This window comes from Mycteria americana, chromosome 1 (assembly GCF_035582795.1).
Source record: "Mycteria americana isolate JAX WOST 10 ecotype Jacksonville Zoo and Gardens chromosome 1, USCA_MyAme_1.0, whole genome shotgun sequence".
NCBI classification, from domain to species: Eukaryota; Metazoa; Chordata; class Aves; order Ciconiiformes; family Ciconiidae; genus Mycteria; species Mycteria americana.
The window spans coordinates 41,635,838-41,650,714 of NC_134365.1; the positions used below are offsets into that span (position 1 = coordinate 41,635,838).

At 37.7% G+C, this 14,877-nt stretch overlaps 1 protein-coding gene across 2 annotated transcripts in view; it reads left to right on the top strand.

Moving 5' to 3' along the window:
- The window catches only part of TRHDE (thyrotropin releasing hormone degrading enzyme), a 223,227-nt gene that overhangs the window by 130,002 nt on the left and 78,348 nt on the right, over positions 1-14,877 (top strand). For both annotated transcript variants that reach the window (XM_075495695.1, XM_075495703.1), the window contains exon 7: positions 765-830. In XM_075495695.1, coding sequence (XP_075351810.1) covers positions 765-830 — 66 coding nt within the window. The remainder of the gene's footprint in view (positions 1-764; positions 831-14,877) is intronic.

Consider the following 14,877-nt stretch of genomic DNA (forward strand, 5'->3'; position numbering starts at 1 on the left):
AGGGATGCCTTAAAGAAAGCTACTCTGGCAAGTATCTATGTGTTTCTTGGTGTAAGTACTGAGAATTAGAATCATCTGTGAAACAAAAGAAATTTTTTAGATCTCTCTTCTTTGCCTGAAGGGACAAAGGGATAAGAACTGATATAAGTAGAGAAAGATTGTTGTACAAGTACTTACCTCTTTGCATGACAGTCTGGGAAGTAAGTTGGCTATTAATAAGTCAAATAAGTATATCCACATCTTATAAAAGTCTTATGAAAATGATCCACTTCCAGATCATCAGATCTTGAAGCCTTTTACAAAGGAAAGTAGTTTCACTAAATCCTGATTTACAGTAGTATAATGGAGGTAAAAATATTATGAATAATCGGTGTGGTAGAATTTAGCATGGACATTATTTTTTGCCCTCATTCAAAACTGTGCAGTACTGCTGAGCACACAGAAGGGCTGGGGGCAACCAGCTGTGGAGCTGACACATCCGTGCTCCAGCAGTGGAGAGAGCGTGTTTGATGATCTGCACCTCATTCAGTATACGGGGCAGGATATTAACAGTATCAATCTAATTCCTCACTTTTCCTTGTAAGCATTTGCATTATGTTTTCTCTCTTTTTTTCATTCCAGCACGAATAAAGATTATATTAATCATAAGTTTCCAAGATGATAGTGTTGGATGGAAATGCTTACTTCAGATTGTTATTATTGTGTAATATTGACATGCAAAAAGGCTAACTTCTTTTTTTTTTTTTCTCTATTATTTCCCACAGGGTGCAGCTCTAATTCGAATGTTGGCTAACTTTATGGGTCACTCTGTGTTTCAAATGGGCTTACAAGTAAGTAAAGGCATTTCTGTCTTTGTGTAGGTGTGCATTTCTAGAAGTTTCTCTCTCTCTCTCTCTTGTTTCTTTTAAAACTATATTTGCATCTATTTGTGTAAATGTTTCTTTACTTCAGGACCATCCGAGGCACCAACATATCCCTGAAGGCAAATTTGATGGAAGACGCTGAGTAGTGTAACACACATTGCAGTGCCCCCAGTTTTACCTATATTTCTTGGTGTATCAAGCGATTGCACTTTACCTGGCACACGGTTTTGTGTCCATTTTGTGTAGATTGCCACATAAAAGCCATTTTATCCATGTGACAACTGTGTGAAGGGCTAGCTGAGGAAAGAACTACTTCTCTTCAATTACATTTGCATGCTGGTATAACAAATAATAACAAAAGATGTCAAGCCAGCCAGAAATACACAGCCCTAAAACTAGTAATGCTTTTCAGATAAATATTTTTGCCTTCCCTTCCCCCATAGCAAAATCCTTGAGCTTTATTTTTACCTTTGATAAGCATGGAGTGCTCTCTGCCTTAACGATGTTTTGAAAACTCACTCTGCCTTTTAAAAGAAATTTAAAGAGGTAACATTTCTGTACGAAGAGAAAGAAATTCAACATGCTGATTACCAAGGATGAACTCTTTTCAGCAATAATTCAGCGCAAATGGGTGATTCGTAAACTATTTAAAAACAAACAAGCCAAAGCATAAAAAACAATGCGACTCCCTCTATTCCATTGAAACCTGCTTGAGTAAATCATGTTACAGGCAGCTGTGATTAATGAATTATGTATGATGCAGCCTGCTACTTAGAAGTGTCCTTTAAAGTAAATTGATGTTCACCTGAAATACAATTATGCTAAGATGGAAAGAGCAATCAATCTTATCTGTTCTTAGTAAGCTTTTCATTTTGAAATTTAAATAAACTATGTCTAGGATCAGGTCATTTTTTAACAGAATAATTCTACCTCTAACCAAAATAAATTGGAAGATAAAATATAAAACAAAAGTTAAATAAATGCATTGGTTATGTCAGAGAGGTGTGTTCCATGCAATAGGCAAAGCAAGGAAACCTGCTGGGGAAATACAGCTTTTTGGAGAGTTTACAGGACATTCAGGGTTTGCAGCATAACTTATTCACAGGACTCAGTTGGATCATTTTCTTAATTGTAACCCCAGGTCAGATCAGTTAGATAATCTTCTTATCCAGATAAGAAATCTTTACATCAAAAGTTTCCTTCATAAAAGGTTGAACATATCAAGGGTAAAACCCTCATCTCATTTAAGCCAATAAGACTTCTGTCCTTAGTCCAGAAAACTCCATATTCCAGCCAGAAACTTTTGCGTGCACAGATCCATTCATATGGAAATTCAGTGGCACTTTTTCCCAAAAAAGCATTTCACTCAGGGTTTTAGAAAGGGAAAGTTCTAATACACGCATCTCAGACCGCATTTTTCTATTTTCTTCTACGTTTGCCTGAGAAATAACAGTGTGGAAATTGTCCTGAAATAAATTTAGAAAAAAGTTCAGATCAAAGAATAGGGCTATGCAGGGATTAAATAATCATAATTACCATAAAGTTGTAATAGAGCTTTGTTTTTTGATTTGAGTGGTTTCCTATTATTTCTGCTTTTCAACGGTTCTGCTCTCAATAGAAACTCTTCTGTTTGCTAATGAGAGTCTATGAAAAATCTACCTGTGAAAACCTGACTAGTGAAAGTCTTGGCATCAGTTCTGTAGGAAGATGCTATTCTAACTTCTTTTATAAAACTGTTTGAAATCCAGATAGAGATTTTCCGTGTGTATGTCTTCAGGTTGAACAAAATGAAACATAAAGTTCATAAGCTACAAATGATACAATTGGAAATGTCTGCCAGTCATTTAATTCTTTGTGTTTTGTGGATCTAACAAAATGGTGTTCCTGCGCTGTGGAGTTGGGAGGCTAGCTTTGCTAATGATAAGGGGAACTGGAGGAGTAATTTACCCTTTCTATCATGCATTGGTTTAGGCTTTTTAGCTCTTTAGACCTGGTACCATTACTTGGGATTTAGCATTATGTTGCCTTGAATCCAGTTTTATCATGGAGTTCTAATGTTCAACTAGATGGCCTTTCTCAAGGATAGCTACAATATCAAGTATTATTACTATTTATAGGTCTCTTCAAATAACAAATACTCTGAAAGTGCACTTGATGGTTCATTCCTCCTGGTTATTCTAATGGCTTGCTGAGTAACTGAGTTCTGAAGGACCTTCACATTATCTTATTTGCTTTGTTTTTCATTAGCCTCCAGTACATGGAGCACATCAGTGTTAATAATATTAACATTATTTCAGTTCTTTCTAGTGTATTAGGTATGTCCTTAAGTGTTTCACAGGTGATAAAAAAAGAGTATTCCTGTAGTCTTATTACACTAACATAAACCAAAATGAGTAGTCCTTTTTTTGTGTTTGCGTTGAGTGTTTGTGGTTTCATTGAAATCAGGGTATGATTCATCATCTAATGAAGAGCTACAGAATTAGAGCTTTTGTATAAGAGAAGCTACAACAAATGTGCTAACCTTTGGGTTAAGGAGAGGAAAAGATAAGGTTTAGAGCAAGAAACAAATGGGATAGAGACCTTTTTTGTTTGTTACCACTTTTTTCTTAATCTAATTACATGCTATCACCTTGCAGGTGGACTTTTTGAAAAGCAGATCAAGATAGCTTGGGGGAGGAAAATCCCTTATATGTCAAAGAAAGCAATCATTTGTGTTAAAAAGAAGAAAACAGTTGATGAAGGAGCGTGGGGCTCTTTGTTGGGTATTCTTTAACGATGAATATGAGCTGAAGCAAATGTACAAAGGTGCACATCATCCCTAACAGTTCAGCAAGCTGTTCTGTTGAGGAGTCTGCAAGGAGGTAAAATTGTAGTAGAGATGCTCAGTTTTACAGCATAGATGGCTTTGGAGAGATTCATATCTGTCAGGAATAACTGGCCTGTTCCTATCATGGTAAATATACTGTGAAAGACCATTGGATTATAGTGTGGAAGTTCCACAATAAAACTGCAGCCAAGAGACTACCTAGTGAAGGTATGATTTTCTGGAAGCCCTTCCAAGACATATGATGTCTTGAATCATGTGACATTTTCAAACAGAAGATTTATTACAAAGACAGAACTTTCTCACTGTTTTCACATAGCACTCCACAGACAGAACCAAAAGAGAATATATTGGCTGTAATGAATAATTGAATAATGACAGTAATAGCCACAGCTGGTAACACTTGCATACGAGAAAGTCACAGCTATTATTTTTGTAGAAAATGTCTAATAAACCCTTCCTTCTCACAGTAGGTGATTTCTTTCTTTTAAAAAGTCCTGACATCCTTCATGATGTACAAAGTTTCTTATGCTCCAGGGAAATTCAAGAGGTGCACGTCACTGAATGCCAGTACTCTTCTTACAAAGTGGTGTTGCTTTTCAGTCAAAAAGCCGTTAATCAGCTAGGACAGTGATTAGAGTATGAAGAGGCTTGGTCAGCACCACTTGCTCTGATTATGTTTCTGAACTGCATAGATTGGTAGAGAAAGAAACTGTAAGTTGGCCTTATCGTTCAGTCATCACTCAGGGAAGTAATATGCAATATAATACTAGATTTGTGTGAGATTTTCATCTGTAGGCTGTTGTTCCTAATCTGTGTGCTTGAAATAGATGGTTGCTTACATGACTGGTGTCGCTGTATTACATTTCCTGGAAGGTTTTACTGCTTTATGGCAAGGCACCTCTTCAAGTTATCAGTGGTTTGGTTTTTTTTTTTTTTTTTCATATTAAATATAGAGAGAAAGACCAGTGATTTGAAGGTCTGGTACTTAGATGTGTGTAAAGAGGCACCTCCAGCTCTGTAATGAGATATTTCTGCACTAGTTTATTTAAATTTTTCTTATATTTGGTTTGATTATTTTGGAGCCTCATCTCTATTACTGTACGTTTGTCAACACTGCATTTCATTTGCCATGTGGCAGCTCATTGATCACATAGATCTGTATCCTTTTGAACTTCACTTGCTGCTATGTATGTGTTCATCACTCACTCTGATTTAGTGCATCATCAGCAGTTTGAATTAGTTACTGTAGGAATCTCTGCTTCTGTGATAAATTAACTGCTTTTGTACTTTAGGCTTCACATTGTACATTTGGAAGAAGAATTTCCATACAGTGCTTTGGATATACGCTGTCTTTTTTGGTGCTGTTGAGTGGCCACTGTATTGAAACAAATTGGTCAACCTTTCAGAGGAGCTGTCTGGGGAAATGTGACATGCAGGCTGTTAAATACAGCAAGGTTCAGATTTCAATCACTTTTTACTATCATAAAGCTGGCTAGTTAGACTTTCTTTCACCCACACTGCTTAGTATTTCCTGCTTTTTAGACACCTCCGTGCATGCCTGTGTTCTGTTTGAATTGTGGCAGTCAATGTGAAACCCTATCAGAAACTTTCTAGGTGTAGAATAAAGCTGTAATGTGCTATTTTCCATATTGTTTGCCACTTCTGTCCAAGAATCTAGTAGTACAAGAAATGTATTCATCTATTTCCACAGTATTATTTTATAATCTATTTTTTACATAGTATATTAAACAGATTTCAGTGTACCCATTTTATCATACCTATTTATCATATCTTAATTCCCAATTCACAACAATTAGCTGTATGCTGTTTAAAATGAGACATCATTAGAGACTTCAATAGAGTTTTCTGTAAAAACAAAAAATATCAGACACCTTAGGATCAGGCTCAGTGAAGCAATGAGCTGTGACACTGTCCTCTGGTCAACAGTGCACATGGAACTACCTGGAGTCTTCCTCTGCTCGGTGGGAGGATGTAACTTTTGCCACCAGGCAGGAGCATCTTTACAGCTGGAGTACCTCTGGTGTTGCAGCTCACCTCGCTGGTGCATTTAGTAGATGTTGACTAAAGTACTTTTCAGCTAATTCTGCACCCATCTCCTCTGGTTTAGAAGAGCACAGAGTGTATGACCTTGGTGGACATCAAAGTATCATCATGGGCATACTGGCTATGACCTGTCCTTAAGTTAGTTGCTACTGATCCCTTTATTTTTTAAACTGTCTCACTTCTACTGACAGTTGTCAACAAGAAAACTTGAGCATGTTAAAAGCAGGACATAGGAAGTCACAGGAAATCTCATAGGAGCTGACGTTACTGTTTTCTACACTGCATGTCATACGAGATTGATAACATCCTTCACCTTTTCTGGCCCCTCAGCATTTCTCCTGCTTGTAATTTACATCACTCTGCATTTTAGGTTTACATTTGTTAAATGAATTCAGTGTTATGGACTTTTTCTGTAGCTTTTTCCACCGTGACTTAAGTAGGTCAGTAACAGTTTATGTAAGAAACTTCTGTAAGTTGCAGCGTCACAATATTTTTTTCCTTTGAAAGTATTAATGATGTACAGCATAGTAAGGGCCAGATTCGGATATCACTACCAAAAATGCCAGTCCTTCCTCTAGCTCCAAAAGGATTTGAGTATACTATGTGTATAGCAAAATGCTTCTGTTTAAAGAAAAAATGTGATTGAAGATGCATAATTTAAATGTACAGTTATTGACAAATGCTAAAGTTAATTTTATCTTTGCATTCTTTTCCTTTTTGTATGCACCTTAACCAGGATTTTTGATTATGCAATTGCCCAGTGTTTTCTACATAGGACAATGTCTGATTCAATTCACAAAGTGGACCATGCTAACTGAATTGTCCTTCTATTCAATAGTTTTGTATACTTTTCATGTGCTTTGTAGCCCCAGTTCTTAATTGCTACATATAAATTGCTGAAATGCCATCCGGTACGGTATCAGACTACATCACCAACAGTTAGTGAACAGAAGACATAAACCTCATAGGGAGGGAAGGGGTGGTGCTAGCCTCATTTTATAAATGGAGATCTAGGCCCAAAGAAATGAAAGTCAAAAATTGACACAAGTGTGGAGTATGCAATATGAGATGCCCAGTGCAGCACTTTTCCCTCCCATGTGTCTTAGCACTTATGGATCGGAAGAGTTTATGTGTTCAAAGCACAGCTTCCACGGGCTTTGTCGTCAGCTGTGAGCACTCAGCGTGGCTGCACCTCAGCCTCTAGTGGCACCCAGGTGGGCCTTCAGAAAATGTCAATTACACAATTAATGTTGCTATAAATAAATCAGTGAGAGTGGAGTGCCTGCACCTTTGGGGGCAAATTGGACCAATGTGATTAAAATAAAAAAGATCCATGAAATTTGGATATCTATTTTGAAACCCAAGAAGATGTTCTGTCAAAGTATTTAGCATTATAAACTATTTCAGATATTCAGAACAGACTTCACATCAGGTTTGGTCACAGAGCCCAGCGCTGCTACAAATCAGGCTACACGGTCTTAGGTAATGCACCCACAATTATAGCAGCCACCCGTCTTGACTGCTGGTGTCTTTTGCCCGATATAACATAGGTGCTGTGCAGAGAGACCTTTTTCCTAAAATGCTGCATTAGCAGAATATTCCTATTTGGTTATAGTAACTCCTTTCCCTCCTTTCTGCTCTGCTTTTTGTCCCCAGTGTGTTTGGATCTGATGGTTTTCTACCGCGGCTGTCGGGGATTGCTGAGAGAAGGGAGAGACGGGCTTTTCACTTTCTGCTTCAGGGCCCTAAACCTCCCTCTAAGCGTAGGCAGCTGTGAGCCGTCGGTACAGGGAGAGAGAGGGACTCTCTAGCTGCTAGCTCACCTAAACTTGCTCAGTGCTAGGAACTAAGCACATTCCTGAAACAAGATCACTTTCCTTCTGACCTTAAGACCTCTGCTCCAGTGCATGGGGACAGCAGAGCTTTTCAAAGGAAAGAGTGCCAAGAAAAGGTAAAATGTGATATTTTTCCATACTTTCATTCTGGTGTTGACTGAAATTTTGGAGAAGAATTGAGTCCGAGACAGGCATTTTGAAGACAAGATTTCAGCTCAAACAGTTACACTCTGGCCACATTGGAGGTCCCAGCAGGGAGAGTTATAAAGAGTGATAATGGCAGGTCCTGCTGAACCTCCGTAGCCGGCGATGTCCCCAGTGCCCATGTTCAGAGCAAGGTTACAGTTGGTGTTGCCTTCATTAGGAGGAAGTCGTGCTGTCCTTCAGCTAGGATGAAATGTTTCTTTATTGCTCCATTGCTAAAGCTTCTTACAAAAAGAAAAACAATTAGTACACACACGATTTACTTAACAAGTTAAGTTTGTTTCCTCAGAACAGGGTTGCCCTTTATGACAATGGTGCAGTCATATTACAGATACCGCGTACGTATTCACCTGGTTTGCTTTCGGTGAGCTTCTCTTATTTTGTTGCATGTGAAATTCAGTTATGACTATTTTCTCCTTCATTTTTATTACAGGAATTATTAAGAGTAAGAATGATAGGTATAAATTCTCAGATAACATCAGCGGGCTGAGCAGCTATTTAAGAAAATACTTTCTTTTGGAATGAAATTATACTGTTTTCCTGATAGGAGCTCAGTGGCAACCTCGCCTCTGTTGCTATGAGGCAGCACAATGGACTTTACAGGGCGCTGGAAGTACATGTTTTGTGTGCGATTCTGCCATCCTCGAGCAATCAAAATTTCCATTAGCTCTTTAGAAGTCAGTGGGGATATTTCCAGCACAAAGATTGCAGGATTGAGCTCCTAGTTAACACTTAAAACACGTCAGAAATGAAATAAATCTACTTCTGTTCAGCCCAGTGGAGGACATTCAGAAAAAAGCTGAATCCCTACTGGATAAAATAAGCCATCATCAAAACTTTCTCCTTCTCTTTCTTCTCCTCCTCTTTCTTCTCCTCTTCCTCCCTCTTCTTTTCTCTTTCTCTACATACATTTAAAGTTCAGTTACTGTAGCTAGGTAGACACAGTAGCATATAGCCAGATGTAAATGATAATGATTTTTAAGGTGTCTTCATTTTGCAAAATTAAATGCAGCTCTAGTGACCTTATTGTCTGATGGTCTTTTGCACCATGAGAAACATTTACTCAATTGATACAAACAACAAATAACTTATAAGCAAAGTCAAAGCTTTACTGTTACTGCTTTCCTATCTGTTATTCATTGTTACTGTACAAATGTTTCAGGTCATTATGATCTAGACACAGTGACATGCAAATCATACTTACAGTAAGTTTTCTTGAGTCATTTATGGTGACCTTTTCATAGTAAGTTGCATTAATTTCTTTCCAATTCTGGGGCTTCTATACAAAAAATTACAGAAAAGTAGAGCAGAGATTTTTTGCCTGGTTAGCAATCCCTGGGCATAGTTAAAGTTAATGCAGAGGAATGAGCAGCCAACCTGTCACAATTAGCAGGTGCCATCCAAATATCTCTGGAAAACATTCCATCATTTTTTTGTGTGCATTAAAAATGTATTTTTTGAGCAATATCTGGTTTTAGGTTCAAATGTATTGTACAACTAAACAAGGCAGAACTAAAATGAATGTACAAATTCAGTCAAATATATGCAGTTCAATTTCAAAGAGTACTTTATTTCTGTAAGATTTGTTCTTAGCTCAGTAGTTTAGTACCACTACAAAATAATACATCAAATACATTTTTCTTTAAAGCCAAGCTTAATATACTAGCAGGTATCTCACTGCACAGCAGATAGCATCAGACTCTGCTAGGCAATAACTCTGCAATCCTTCTAACTGTTCCCTTTAGACTTCGTATGCAAACTGTTTTGCCACCGCAATTGCTGTTGCTGTGTTTCAAAATGGAATCTCCTTCCTCTTCATGTTAATAGTTAATAGGTGAAGCTACAGGGGAAAGAAACCTCTCCATTTAATAATTCTGATCTTTTAATAAGGATTCCCAGCAAAGCAGGATATATTTAAAGTAGCTGGAAATTTGCCTGAGTACAAATTTTGAATCTGTTTTAGGTGCCCCATTCACATTGGCTTCACTGAGTTGCAATGCAGAAGATGTATTAATTGCAAAATTGTGTTTCTTACAGTGGTTTGAGGTTTGATTCTTTTCTTGTGTTGGAATGAAAATGACAGGGCCATATTGATTTCAGTTGGGTTACTTCTGATTTACAGTACTAGTCTCTTATCAACAAGAAGCAGGTAGAGCGAAGAAAGCAGTCCTATTGACTTAATGACGGCTCTTGCCTCCTCCTTTCTCTTTCTAGTTTCTCTTGTGTCTCAGCCTGCACGGCGAGCTGTTTGGGACAGGAAGCAGGTCCTGTCTGTATCCTCTAAATGAATGTTACACTTCCAACACCGTGGATGAGATGCTCTCAACATTGCCCTAATTCTTCTCCCACTGAAATCAGTGCTAAAAATCCCATTGACCCATATAATGCCAGAAATGTCATTTCTGATCTGATTATTGTTAGAGCGTATGGGAGTATTATGAATTACAAAGGAAAAAGGACAAAGTAAAATACTATAATTATATGGCCTATTCAGTATCATTGGCTCTAGAGAAAATTAAGATTTATTTCCATATATGGTTCCAGTATCACTTTTCCTGATTAGTAGTTATAGCTTGCTGTTTGGATATAATGATTTAATTGCAGATATGACATGTTGACAGTGGATATTTTCCAGTTGCTGCTGATTGCGAGCATTGTATCACTGTTGTGTGTGAAAAAAATCTAAATATACCTTTTGAAAATAAAGGGCTGGAATTTCAGCTGGTGTACATTGATGGGATTCCACTGATTTCCTTCCCTAGGATTATATGCATTGACTAAGATAGTGGCCCAAAGAGAAGGCAAAAACGCATCTGAAGTGAATACTTGCATGATGCCTCTGAAGTATGTTGCACACCTCTCAGGCTTTTTTTAACTTCTTTTTACCTATTTGTGAGTTTGAGCCTAGAAGTTAGCTAAGAAGTTCCTGATAGTGGACACTTTAAATATTGCTTTCTTGTGGTACCACAGTGGAATTATTGGGAACATTGAAAGTGTTACTTGCTCTTAAGAATTTTTAATTGCTTAATGCAGCTAATGGTAAAAATGCAGGCTGGATAAATTAGCAATTGAGAAAGTGTGATTGTATATGGAGCAGATAAAATAATTCTTTAGTGTTATTATTTAAAGGAAAAGACAAAAAAGATTTGGAGAAGATTGAAAAAATAAAAAATCCCCAGTCCTATCTGCCAGGCCTGGACATCTTACAGGGACACCACTTTCAGAAAATGAAGAGATAGAATTACTAATCACTTAAAATATGTTAGCCAATAAATTTCTATGTGGAAGAGATTCAACACGTAGCTCCACTGATATGTGTAGAATTATTAGAAATAAGGAGGAAAAAAAAGATTATCCTTAGAAGCTATATTCTTTGATTGTTCAAAGTGGTGTAAAATTCTAATTCAGAGTTTTACTTTTAATGCCAAGTAAACAAGGTTTAAGCTGTGTTTATACAGGGACACACAAAAGTTCATTCAAAGTAGCTGAAGGTGTGAATTGTAATTGGATTAGTTAAACCTCATTGTAGCCCCATGTGGGCACTTTCAAAACTGAAGTTAACTGTTTTTTCATTTACTTTAATTCATGATAGTGTTTTCATTGTGACTTGAAGTCCCTGAGCTTAGTCTACTTCAGTGCTGAATGACAGTGTCTGTTCATAGGGTTTAATGAAGGTTAACTAATTCACTGTAAAAATTAGCTTATTGATGAGGAACGATACCATCAACTGTTAGTTGAACATTTGAAAAGAACATTTGAGCATTGCTTTTAGAGAAATGCACTTCAAAATAAACTTTTTGTTTCCCTTAAATGCGATACATTGATAATCTTTCACTTAACTGTATTCTGAAATCACCACTGTGTCTCCTTCTGTCTGGTCTCTTTCATAATACTTGGTGGACACTTGGACAGGCCACTGGCTTAGGAAGCCACCGTTCTGTTTCCCTCAGTGCTACCTCCAGCCGCTTGTTCCCATCCATGCATGGCCACCCAGTGCCAATTCATTTGTACCAGTGGAAGAGTTTGGAGTCCTTTTTGGTAAACTTGATCAAGGAAGAAAGGGTGTCCTTGGTGCAGGATGATAGATTTACTTCCTATACAGGCCATTTCAGAGGCCTAGTTTGCAAAGCAGCCTCACAAACACGGGGATGGGGACAAGGAGGAGCAGAGGTTGTGGAAGGTACTCAATCTGGCTGTACCACCAAAGTGTCATCGAACTGTAGGTCAAGGCAGCATCGTGCATTTGATGCTGTGTCTGTATATAAAACAGATGTGATAATTTTAGTACTAGGTGGGGGCTATCTACACTGCAGGTATGGCCTTACATTCCTGATGTGCTTCCTGTTTCAATATAATTTTGATGCTGGTTTTTGTTATTGTAGGTTGAAATGCTTAAACTAACTAGGTAGGTAGTTTAATTCTTGGCTTGTCGGCCAGTAAGTAACTTCATTTTTTGTTGGAAGAACACATTTTAATGCAATAATACATTAAAGTATAGGAAGGATATCAACATTTTTGATACTCTGGTAGAACTCACTCATGAAAGTTAAAGTATATTCCATGACTCTACTGTATTCTGTGGGTTGGCAGTTTCTGACAAGAGTGCCTGGAAGCAGTTTTGGGCACTCTTAGTAAAACTGATGTAGAAGGTGAAGAAGTTGCTTGGCTTACTTGACCTGGAAAAATCTGTTTCCAAGGTTTTTCTTAGCTGGCTTTGCAGTACTGCTTTGATAAGTGGTCTGATCAGTGCTGTTCTTTCAGTTTGACTCGCTGGTACAAATTAATTCTGACACAAATAGAGTTAACCCCCATCTAATTTGCCTTATACAATGTTCACCATGACCAATAAGGTGAATTTACCTACTCCTTATTTTGTACTCTACTGCTTGTCTGCCTGTCCAGCCAGGAGGGTGATCACTTCTGTTCCTTAAGGCTCTTTCTCAAGGGTTAGTCTGTTGTACAGCTGAAAAATACTGCAAACCTAGTTGGCTGTTTTAGCTTTTCTATTCAGTAGTCTTCCTCTCTTACGGGAATCTTCACTTCTTTGTAGCTTGCTGGTAGTGCTTTACCACTGGTGTTCACTCCCTCTTGTTTGTCACTCACCATTGCAAACATATGCAGTACTTTCCTCCCTCTGACCCTTGCCCAAGCTTTTTTATTTGAATGTTAGGCAATGTCAAGATAATGTGCGATAGCAGCTTTGATGTTAGCAGTGTGAAGGAAAGAGGAAAAAGAGGTGGCATGTTAAAGTCAGTGAGTCAGCATCTGTCAGGTGGTGTCTGGTGTCTTAAGGTTAAGTATACAAATTTCTGGGAAAACAAACATGCTGGATTTGATAGCCAGAGCCTTAGAGCCTGATTTCCACCTGAACTAAATGTTTTATTAGTAGCTCTAAATCTTCGGTGAGATACAGCAGTCGTGTATAAAACTGTTCAACAAGAACATATTGTAGGCTGAAGGGAGGAGGATGTGCACCCAGGAGCAGGAATTAAATACAAAACAGGGAGGTAGAGCCAAGACTGCTGTTTCCTGAGCCCTGAGAAATGAGGGCATTCAGAGGAACATAGCCACAAGAATTTGATGCCAAAATATTTTGCTACTTGTCCCTCACTCATCTTATATAGTGGCATTTCCCAGTTATCTTTAGGAGAAAAAGTTATTCAATGTTAATCTGTTTCAGATCTCAGCACTACTCATATAAGCTGGGAGCTGTTCCTTCAGCCAACCAGTCGACGTCATACCGATAAACTAAGAAAGGAATTTGGTCCTAGAATTGATGTTTCAGTTCCTGGTTATAGATCTGAAGTCTCCCCTAAAAGTAAGATACATGTTTGGAGACTTATTCCCCCTTTACACTTGTTTAACCTCTTTGCATTTATCAGTCACTACGTTTTATTAGTTTGTGAGTGTTATCATGTTTGAATGGTGGGGTAGTTCATTTTTTCGAAACCGAGAGGCTCAATCCCTAGCAGTACTGAGAGAACTAAGATTGCAAAGGGATAAAAGACTTTTCCTTTTAAATTATCTCCTTTTCTTAAAAAAGTCTAATACAATAAAAGGCCTGCAAGCTTAATCAATATAGCATAACTAAAAACATCTTTCAAAATCCTTTAGCACTTTTAACTGTACTCCTATTTCTACTACTGTTCAAGCTACCTGCTTCAGTATTCAAGTAATAAAATAATTTCAAAAGCATTGAGCCTTTTATTTTTTTTAGAGGGGATTAAGATTACTATTTGACAAAACATTATATTGTAGTCTAAATCTGTTGGGATTTTTTGCAAGATCTTAGGTTTTGGTTTTGCAGTAATTGGACTGTTTTCATGGCATGACAGATTTTGGGATTATTATTTTTTTATTATTATTATTGTTAAAAATTACTAAAACACATGTCAGAAAACCACATTGTCTGATTAATTTTTTTTTATTGATAGAGGTGAAGGGATCATATTCCGTTATTCTTTTTGGCAAAGACTAGCTTCATGTTTTAATGCCAAGATATTAAGAAGAATATTACAAGAGGATGCTTGCTGAAATGTTAAACCAAATTATCATTTTTATGTGTGTGTTTGATTAATTTTCATGTCGAGTGACACTGCACTAGGGTCTGTGAACTCTCTTTCTACTTTCCCCATGACAAAGAAAAAGTTTAGAGGTGGCATAACAGTGAAGGAGAAAGGGGGAGCTGTAGAAGAGTGCTGTTGAGTTTTGGGTTGTTAAAGAGGTTTTCATGCCATCTTTTCTCCTCACACATACCATAGGGTTATAGCTGAAAGTTAGGAAGGTGGCTGAAGCATATCTTCATGCTCCAGCATACTCCAGTTGATGGAACAGCTTTTGATGTGATAGACTTGAGAGTTTATGAAGGGAAGCAGCCTTGCAGCCAGATGGTTCTGGGCATATGTATTTGTGAGAAAGTGGTTTTAAGTCACTTTACCTCCTTTGGAGCTGTGCTGAGTGCAGCTTAGATTCAGACAGCTGTGTTTTTAGTGTCATCCTCTGTTTCTGCTCTGTGGCTTGCGTCTCTCTTCTGTTTGCTTTGGTTCTTTTCTATTCAATGTAAAGGCGAAGGGGTGGCTAATAC